This window comes from Dermacentor silvarum, chromosome 5 (genome assembly GCF_013339745.2).
Source record: "Dermacentor silvarum isolate Dsil-2018 chromosome 5, BIME_Dsil_1.4, whole genome shotgun sequence".
NCBI classification, from domain to species: Eukaryota; Metazoa; Arthropoda; class Arachnida; order Ixodida; family Ixodidae; genus Dermacentor; species Dermacentor silvarum.
Genome location: NC_051158.1, coordinates 150,153,117 through 150,162,780, shown reverse-complemented (window position 1 = coordinate 150,162,780; position 9,664 = coordinate 150,153,117). Strand labels below are relative to the sequence as shown.

The window sequence follows — 9,664 nt, the reverse complement described above, 5'->3', positions numbered from 1 at the left end:
ACTCGCACATAAGCGTTCGGCGCGCGCCGACAGTTTCATCTCCATTGACGTCATACGGAACCTCACGGCGACGGCGACGCCGACGGCAGAAATCTGCTTTTGAGTGTCCATATAATTGCTATCGCAATAAAACTTACACAGACCTTTCACTTCGTGAACGCGGGTGGCGCGCAAGCGTATGGGTGCACACACTAAGCTATTGGACCTCGATGCGTATGGACTGTCCGCATTGCAGACCGCTTTCAAGACAGGGCTTGCTCAGGCGCGCCGTACAAAGTTGCCGCCTCGCTTCCTTCGCGGCTTCAAACATCCGATCGTCGATTTCACTGCCGGCAGGCCATATACGCTTGCGCCTAAACGAGTCTTTGGGGACCGCGTCAGTGCGCCACTCTGTGCTGTCTCTACGGCAGCGCCCGTGTCCTTCTCTCGTCGCTTGCGGCGCTCAGTAGCGCAGCGCGTGCTCTCTCTTTCCCTCTTTTAGCTCATGGGGCTGCGTGTGACCTCTCTTTCGCATACCTCGGGTTGCAGATCAACCACCTGCTGAATTGGACTCCCGCTGTGAAGGCTGTGGTAGCGCAGGTCCAGAGGGTCCAGAGAGCAGTGAGAGGCATTTTCCTGAGGGGGCGGGGATGCTCGCCATCCAGGGCGCTGCGACTGCATTCAGCAGCCGCGACCTCCAGGCTGCTTCACGCCCTGCCACTGATCACCCTCTCACCAACCCGGCTGAGACGTCTGGAACAACTCCACCGGGGCTTCATCAGGAGCGTGCTGCGGCTGTCCCGGTACTCACAGATAGTGGCAACGCTTACAGAGGCGGGAGCGTGGCCTTTGTATCTCCTGCTGCAGCAGCGTGGCTTGCTGCACATTGACATTCTGGCCCACGCTCCTGACGGAGAACCCCTGCTCACCCGTCTAGCGGGCTGACCCTCATCCAGAATGGGGAGCCTGGTCGAGACCTACCAGACAGTGGTCGGCCAGGTACCTCCAGCGATGCGACTCCCACCACCACACAAAAGGCTCTTGGTCATCTGCACCTCGCTGGAGGGACGCTCCAAGCACCATTCTTCCAGCTGCACGCTCCTGCAGGTGGCCACCTCTAAGCTGGAGGAAGAGCTGGCAGGGAGACTGCTCGTCTTCACGGACGGTTCCTTCCTCCACGACACCGGCTCAGCCACTGCAGCCTGTGTGGCCCCCACGCTCGGCAAGGCATCGACTTGCCGACTCTCCTTCTCAACCCGCACCACCGCTGCTGAGATGGCGGGCCTTCACCTGGCCGCAGACCTGCTGGCAGCAGATCCTCCTGGAGTACCTGTGGCGGTGGCCGGCGACTCAAGAGCAGCTCTCCAGGCCGTGTGTCTCCCGGAGAGGGCTGGCCTTAGTACAGCCCTCTTGGTAACCAAGCTTCATGCCCTCCGCGCCAGTGGCACCGATGTCTCGTTGCACTGGATCTATGCACACGTGGGAATCCCGGGCAAGGAAGAGGGCCTTCGCAAAGGAGATGTGAGATGCCTTGGCAAAGGAGGCACACGGCATGGACACGGCGATCAGCCCGGCAGTGATTGCCTCAGACTACTCCAGGAGCACCTTGCAGCGACTGCTGCTGACCTGTCACCCCGACGCACGCGTGGCGAGGTGGAGTTCCCCGACACGGCTGCCGGACCGGGGACTGACAAGGAGGAAGAGATCCCTCCTGCTACGCCTACAGATTGGCTGCTACTGGACAGCCGCCCGGAGCTTCCGCCTGGGTAGCACTGACTCACCAGCCTGCACACAGTGCGGGGCAGACGAAACAGTGGAACACCTCCTTTGTTTCTGCCCCGCACTCAACCAACACCGAGCCACCATGGTTGCTCAACTACGCCACATGGGCGTGCCTTCAGCCTCCAACACGGACCTGCTCTTCCTAGCCCGCAGTTCCAGCAGGGTATTCAAGGCCGTGCTCTGCTACCTTGACGATTCGATGCTGGCTGGCCGACTGTAAGAGCACCCTGCCCGAGACGATGACGACTACCCTCTCCCTACCGTTCTTCCAATTTTCCTGCTATCTATCCCAATTTCCCCACCCTTCTGATGCTGAGCCGTGCTCCCTATAAGGGCTGCCGAAACATGCACCTTTCTCTTTTCCTCAACCTCTACTACTACTACTCTCTTTCCTTGAGCGCTCACCCTGTGTTTCCTCACGTTTATTGTACGCGACGCTGAGTCGAGCTGTGCGTGCTCTCTTTGCTCGTGGCCCACCCAATGTGCGTTAATCTTAATCCTTTCTCGTGGCCGTGAAACTCATTTTACTCTATGTCTATATAAAACGAGTATTGAAGGCAGCGCCACTCTTCCTTTCCTGCTCGTTTCCTCCTCCAACCTCCTCCCTGTCACTGTACGGTGGCGCCCTAAAGGAAGCTCGAAACTTGGAATATTCGTTATTTTCTTTCACATAGGTTATAATTACTTGTTTCATAATATCGTTATTTCAAAAACAGTCTAAGTGTTCGTTTAGTCTCTATACCCGCAGACAACGTTCTTTGGCAATGACCGCCGTATTCACAAACCAACCTAACCCTTATCTTTAGCGTTCCTTACCTTATCGGCTCCTTACCGCGTTTCAAAAACAGACCTTACACTTAGCGGCTCCCTTTAGCTCAACTTTAAGGTCACGAAGAGGGCGCCTCCTTAAGGCAGCATCTGAGGTAGCATAACGGCTCCTTATCCAATCCAACATGGCGGCGTGCTACGACGACAGCTTCAGCGAGTTCGTCGATTTTGTAAACCGTGCAAAAGAAATGGACAACGAAGCGTATAGTTTTGTGCGGCCGTTGCAGCGGAACCTTAGGGATCGCCAGAATCCCATGGAGTTTTACAGTGACCAGGAGTTTTTAGCCAGGTACCGCTTCTCAAAAGCTACTGTGCTCGAACTACTGACCATGTTGCCGCTGCATCAGAACACGGACGGACGTGGTTGCCCTGTGCCACCGCTGTTGCAACTGCTGGTGACACTTCGTTTCTACGGCGCGGGAACTTTTCAGATTGTCTCAGGCGACCTAGTTAATGTGTCGCAGCCAACCGTTTCCCGTGTTGTCACACGGGTGTCAAAAATGATTGCCGCAACGCTGTTCCCTGCGCTTGTGAAGTTCCCCGACGCGGGGAAAATGCATGAGGTCATGCACCAATTCTACATCAAGGCAAAGTTTCCGAGGGTGACTGGTTGCATTGATTGCACCCACGTGCGTATTAAAAGTCCAGGCGGAGACGACGCCGAGGTATTCCGCAACAGGAAAGGATATTTCTCCTTCAATGTGCAGGTAAGTGCAATATGTTCATAACCGTCAGAATGCGTACAGAGACGTGAAAAAAAAATCGCATTTTTACGTAGTATAAGGATGCGCTACTTGAAATAGCTTAGTGATTAGAAGCGTAGCGGATTAGGCGAGTTTTTGCGGCATGACCTTGTCTACCAGCGTAACCCTGGTTGATTAAACAGAAAAAAAAAAAACACGAGGCAAATGCGAGAATGTCTCTGTCGCGTTTTATTTTATTGTTTTCGTGTTCACTCGGAGTGGCGCTAAATACGTGTGTCTGTTCTATTTCCCCCTATTTACTCAACCAGAAGTGCGCTAAAAACAAGATCCTGCCGGACAGCCGTACCGGCAATACAGTTGCTGTACCGCTGCAGCGCTTGCCAGCGCTGCATTTGCTGCACGGTAAAGTGGTTACTGTAGTCCTGCTTTTTTTACCTGCGTCGGCCTCTCATTGCAATGGTAATACGCAGCAGAGAATACAAGTGTGCGACGTCGCGGGCGCATCAGGTCGCGAGCTGCATTAAGCTCAATCTCTGCTTCAATTTTTATCTCAGACAGAAAATTATTTTCATCCACTAACGTTCAAATACAAGATTTAAGAAGCACTCGACTGCTATTATATTATAAACATTGTTACTAGACTGCATATAAACAGCTTGGAAAATCTGCAGGTAACAGCAGCTGCAAAAAAGATCACGTTCATTCTTTTTTGGCATGTTTGCAGGCAATCACAGGACCTGAACTCCAATTTTTTGATTTAGTTGCAAGCTGGCCGGGCTCTGCACATGACAGCAGGATTTTTGACAACAGCAATGCGAGAGTACGTTATGAGGAAGGGGATGTACCTGGCGTACTCCTCGGCGACATGGGGTATGCTTGCCGGCCATACCTTATGACGCCGCTAAAAGATCCTGGAGGCAAAGACAGCCCGGAGTACAGGTGTGTATGGATGGTCACAATAATATACAGGCAGTACATGAAAATATGTAACATCTCTTTATTTAGGTATAACAAATCCCAAATCCGGACCAGGAACAGCGTCGAAAGGGCTTTCGGCATCTGGAAAAGAAGATTTCCATGTCTTGATATGAAGCTACAAATAGAAACAACAACTTCTGTCATTGTCATCACGGCATGTGCAGCTCTGCACAACTTTGGCCGGAACCGTCCAAGTGATGAACTGCCTCCAGACACATGCAATGTTCAGCAGCCTTCCCCAGCTTCACAAGCTCAAGGACCACAGCCCGTTGACTCGGCGAGCGGCTTCAGAACACGAGCACGCATTATTCAGCAATATGTTTCCTAAAATGTGGTAGAGCAAAACAGGGCATGCATATTGAAAATAAAGAAATTGTACCATTTTACTTACTGGCTTTTCTCACGGCAGCTATTTTCAACGTGAGAAGCTCAAGTTTAGCCTTCTTACTTGCACAATCAAGTTCGTGCATTTCTATTGCATGCTTCATGTGAAGCGCATGCTGAGTTCTCATAAGCTTCATTTTGAGAAGGTGCTCCTTTCTCTTTCGCTTATTGTCCTCTTCAACACCGCTAAGGCGGGCGCTGAGCTCTTCCTCAACAGCTTCTTTCTTTGTGTGCATTCTGCGTTGTGCCGGAGCGGGGTGTTGAGGGGTAGTCTGCAACGGGGCAGCCTGTAATGGGGAAGCCAGTTGCAGGACAGCAGGTTGCAAGGCAGCTGGTCCCCCTTCTGCCGACAGCTCGACCTCAGCTGCGGTTGCTCCATTTTGTGCATCTTGCATGCACACTGCCTGGCTGCTTTCGCCGGGACTTGCCGGGATTTCCCACTCATAGATACTATCTGCAAAAACAATAATTGTTAGCTTTGAACATAACTCGTGATCACCATATGCATGAAGACTGACTTTGCGTGAACACAAATTTTGCTTGCACTACAGCGGGCAACTACAAGCACTTGCGACACTGTACCTTGTCTAGTACACAGTATCAAGGACTGTGCAGAATTGGTGAATATGTATGTGCTTTATGAAATGCAATAAATGTTTCACGTTACAGCCCATCTATTTCTCTTTTTGTATTTTTTACTCATAGAATGGTAATCCAGTTGAAGCAATTCACTGGCTACCCCTGTTGAAATCCTTAACACACAGCAGGAATGGGAGTACATTCCTGGGATTTACTTATGCTGGCTCCTTTGCTAGTTACCTGATAGGTAAGGTTGGCTGGTGGCATCAATACTGTGTTGCACAGGGCAAATCTGTCAACAACAGTGCACCCATTTGCCAATTTGAGCTCGGTGTCCTGATGTATGAAGCCCCGCAGCCTAGTCACAGCTTTGTCTTCCACAGCGACTTGCACAGTGCGGAGCAGATAGCACATGCACTATACTAGTGGAAGGATTATATGCATTTCAAGTACACGCCTCATGATTTTCACAGTGCACTAATGAACAGAAGCTACCAGGAGGGAGCAATCATTGTCAACACATCAAATGTTTGGACAGCGTGCATACAAGTGTTGTGAGCCACTTGTACGGCTAAGTGTAAGCAGTAAACCTGCAAATTCATTTTCTCTGCTACAAACAGACTGCGATGAAAGCATGTGCGACACCGCGAGCTTGAACATGCAGATATGATCCCTGCATGAACACAAAGGAAGATGTTACAATGCTCGAGCAGCAAAAAATTATCAAAATTGACAAAGTTGTGCCTGTGTTTAAGCCTATGCAGCACAGAATCAAGATATCATGAAATGAAAACATGAATACTCGCATACATTAACCAGTGCTAAATATGCCACCTTGTACTTTTTTTCTTTCATGATACAGCAGTGAAGTGTTCGTTGTCTTCGAGATCCATGTCGATGCTCTCGTGGTTCGTGCAGAAAGAAGCATGCGAGCTATGCATAGTATGTGCGAAGTATTTGGGCGACTGCTATGGATCCCGCAGTGTGGCAGAGGCTCTGTTACTTCTCCCCATATAAAGGTGTTCTAGCTGGTGTATGCAGGGTGTTTGTTTGTGCTTGGTTAATGAGTGTGCCCTTTCCTTTGGTAAGGTCTGGCCTGAGAGTTGAAAATTGTGCTCCGTCTTCTCTGTATGGTGCTAGTGTGGGCATTGTGGGAGCCTTGTGAGAGGTTTGACCTGAGCATGGGATGGAGGGGGCCGAGTGCAGTGCTTCTCGGGCGAGCAGGTTAGCCCCTCCATTGTCGTCCATTCCCGCGTAACCCGGTATCTAGATCACCAGAGTGGGCAGGCGCAGGTGTTTGTGGATTGCTTCAGAGTAATCTTTTGGCAGTTGTCCTCTGAATTATGCAGCACGCTTTCATCGAATCTGTAAATATGATACATTTTTTCGCGGTGATTGACGCGAATTCAATTGCCTTGATGATGGTGGCAAGCTCCACCCACTATGGTTCAGTCTTTTTGATAGTTTGCGTGTGAATGATTGTGCAGTGGTGATCGGTAATGGCTATGGCTGCAACGATGTTGTTGATGGCAGCATCGGTGTACAGGTATGTACACCGATGTACAGAATTAGCATACATGTGTTGGCTCGTTGAATGTACTTGCTATTGTATGTGATGCGCTGTTCTCTGCGTTTTTTGTTTCGTTCGGGGTCCATGTACCCTGATATGCGGGCTATTGCGAGCAGTGCTCGAGCACTTTTGCCGAGCGTGCTTGTAGCAAACAATGGGGTGTCACTGAGTTTGAAACCCAGCGTTTGCAGGATTATTCTGCCTGATGTAGTACTATTCAGTCTAATTTCCTGCCTGTGTTTGTTTGTCCTGATAAGCTTTTCTAGGGTGTTATGGTTCCTTGTCTAGCAGCTCTGTACTTGAGTTGGTTGGCACTCCCATTGCAAGTTCGGTGGATTTGCGAATGAGGGTGTTGAGCTTGTTGTGGTGTGCCTTTGTGAGGTTAATGTATGGTGCGTGATAGCGAAGGTGATACAAGAGTAAGGCATCATGCAGCCGCAGCATGTCTGTCTCATGAAGCCCTCGGTGGCGATCAGAAATGCACAGCACCATGTTCAAGACCTGTTCACGTTGCCTTAGCAAGTGCTGAACAGTGGCCGCACCCACTCCATCTCGCTGCATGTGTAGGCCCAGTACTTTGATATTATGCATTTGTGGAAAAATATTGTCCTGTGTTGTGTAGTGATGGGTTGGGTCTCCAGCGCGTGGTGTGCACAAGCAGCGCCAACTTTTCCAGGGAGCCCGCCAAGCCAATGCTCGCACCTGCCACTTGGGCTGCATCTATCGTGCGCGTTGCATGGTGTCCTCTATTTTCCCCGGAGAGCCTTTGTTGATCCGTATGGTTATGTCGTCGGCATATAGTGTGTAATGTATGTCTGGTATGAGGAGTAGCAATGTGTATGCGACACATTGCTAAGTTGAACAGTGTTGGTGAGAGCACGGCTCCTTGCGGTATGCGCCTTTGCAGGTGTGGGTACGTGTCATATCGCCAATTTTGAGGATGTACGTACGGAGTTGGAAAAAGACTCGCATGCAGTTGTATATCTTGGTGCCACAGTTGGTGGAAGAGAGCACCACAAGCATGGCATCGTGGGTCACGTTGTCGAAGGCTTTCTTCAAATCTATGGCCAAGATTGCTTAAAGTTGGGAGTTGCTGGGTTTGGTGATAGCTTCATGTATCTGGAAGAGACTTATGCAAGCTTCATGTGTTTACAGGGTTTCCTCTCTGGATGAGAGATGTTGGTACAACTCCTTTGCACATCTATGCTCGCCCAGCACATTACGGTCAACCACTCCCCCTCCCCCCCCCAAAAAAAAAGAAGCTGTCCTTGCAATGTACATACCATTTGGCGGTTCAAGCGTCTCCACCTGCATCGGCTGCAGCAACGAGACGACACTCGGGGTGCTCTGTGATCGGGGAGTGGCTGCGTGGCGCCCACGGTCGCTGTCAAAGGGGTTCTCCACCCGCGTCGACATGTGCGACACGACAGCCCCAACTCGCTCCAACTCGTCCGTAAGCTGGCTAGCTGGCGCACAGCCGCCTCCTGAAAAGACAGCACGAATTTGCGTTATGCCCCAATCATTCCTGAATTACGTGCAGACGGCTACCGTCGCACTATGCATCAAGAGCGTGACATGCTTTAGTCATTACTTTTGCGATATTTTGCGTGGATGGCAGGGAACGCATCGCCGTCTACGGGCAGCAGCAAATTTGGCGACAGGCTGGTCTGGACCCGAGCTCGTGTTTACAGGAAACGCGCGCTTGCGCCCAGGCCGGCCTCGACTTCGCATAGGTCAAATCACGGCCACGCAGGAAAGCTATAGAAGTGCGTGCTTCGGCTCGAGAGCGCAACATGCACTTCCTAAGAAGAAGAAGGAAAAAAAAAAGGCCTCGACGCAAGATGCGAGCTATCGCATGTGTCATATTTCACCGAAGCAACTTATAACGGCACGGCGACAGAACTGACACGGCTGAGCCGCAACACAATACATCAAGGAGCCTCAGCATTATCAGCAAAATGTACTGAAACAGGAATCAGCGAAAGTAGCGAGCAGCGAAAACAGAGAGAGAGAGAGCAGGAGCTCACCTGTCGTAAACACTTCCTTCATGTCGTCGGCCTTTCCTTTTCTCCACTTTTCTTTTAAATTGTCCCAGCATTTTCGAAGTTGAGCCTCAGTTCGAAATCGAACATCGGGCCGGCAGTTGTATTCGTCGGTGATCTCCTTCCATGTCTTCTTTTTTTTATCCAAGGAGACTCCGTCCGTCCGTTTGTTCTCCACGATCGTTTGGTATTTACTGACGACATTAATTAGCACGCTTCCTTCCTCTTCACTAAAATTTACCCTCTTTTTTCCGTCCATTACACCTTTTTTCGCTATCAAATAATATTAAGTAAAGTGCGCAACACAGCTAAGAAATAAAGAGCAAGGAAAGAGAAAACGTACAAATAACAAAACGTGCGAGCGGACGGTACAAACCAAACGAACACAAAAAAAGGCACGACGTGAAATATTAGCAAGCCTGTTATTGTGACGGCTACGCTGCATGGTGGCCAGCTGAAAGTAATGTTGAGTCAACAACGGGCTAAGTGACTGTTTAACGTTGGGTGTGCTTGCTTGTAGGAATGGTGGAGCAGTTTTATTAACGTCTTGTCATAAAAATAAATTATACGCACATGCACAGAAGATTCAAGCGTAAAAGTATGCATAGCCTCGCTCCCATGTCACACGCTTATTCGGATAAGGGCGCCTTTCGTAAGGTGCCCTTAAAATGTGGTAAGGTGGATTTTTGAAGCGCTCCTTTACCTTTTCTCACACTTTAACTTAAGTTCTCCTTACGAAAGGCCGGCTTTACGTGTAAGGAAAGGAGCATTTGTGAATACGGGGGTGAAGGGGAAGCTACGGAGAAAAAGCACCCACA

The 9,664-nt window shown here is 50.2% G+C and overlaps 2 protein-coding genes across 2 annotated transcripts; one reads left to right on the top strand and one right to left on the bottom strand.

Moving 5' to 3' along the window:
• The first annotated feature begins 2,700 nt into the window (after positions 1-2,700).
• LOC119454484 (putative nuclease HARBI1) lies at positions 2,701-4,602 on the top strand. Its single transcript, XM_049668525.1, has 3 exons — positions 2,701-3,296; positions 4,018-4,232; positions 4,299-4,602. Exons 1-3 carry the CDS (start codon positions 2,715-2,717, stop codon positions 4,597-4,599), a joined length of 1,098 nt encoding a protein of 365 aa, XP_049524482.1. The 5' UTR covers positions 2,701-2,714; the 3' UTR covers positions 4,600-4,602.
• Positions 4,603-4,654: 52 nt separating this feature from the next.
• On the bottom strand, positions 4,655-9,010 carry LOC119454483 (uncharacterized). The gene is made up of 3 exons (XM_037716399.2): positions 8,832-9,010; positions 8,088-8,288; positions 4,655-5,109 (listed from the first exon to the last, which is right to left on the bottom strand). Exons 1-3 carry the CDS (start codon positions 8,851-8,853, stop codon positions 4,655-4,657), a joined length of 678 nt encoding a protein of 225 aa, XP_037572327.1. The 5' UTR covers positions 8,854-9,010.
• Positions 9,011-9,664: the final 654 nt, after the last annotated feature.

Excerpts from the sequence above, each read along its gene's own strand:
- LOC119454484 (XM_049668525.1), top strand. The coding sequence starts at position 2,715 with ATGGCGGCGTGCTACGACGACAGCTTCAGCGAGTTCGTCGATTTTGTA. Across the intron at positions 3,297-4,017 it reads ATTTCTCCTTCAATGTGCAG|GCAATCACAGGACCTGAACT; the intron begins GTAAGTGCAATA and ends GCATGTTTGCAG. Across the intron at positions 4,233-4,298 it reads AAAGACAGCCCGGAGTACAG|GTATAACAAATCCCAAATCC; the intron begins GTGTGTATGGAT and ends CTCTTTATTTAG.
- LOC119454483 (XM_037716399.2), bottom strand. The coding sequence starts at position 8,853 with ATGAAGGAAGTGTTTACGACAG. Across the intron at positions 8,289-8,831 it reads GAAGGAAGTGTTTACGACAG|GAGGCGGCTGTGCGCCAGCT; the intron begins GTGAGCTCCTGC and ends CTGTCTTTTCAG. Across the intron at positions 5,110-8,087 it reads GACGCTTGAACCGCCAAATG|ATAGTATCTATGAGTGGGAA; the intron begins GTATGTACATTG and ends TTGTTTTTGCAG.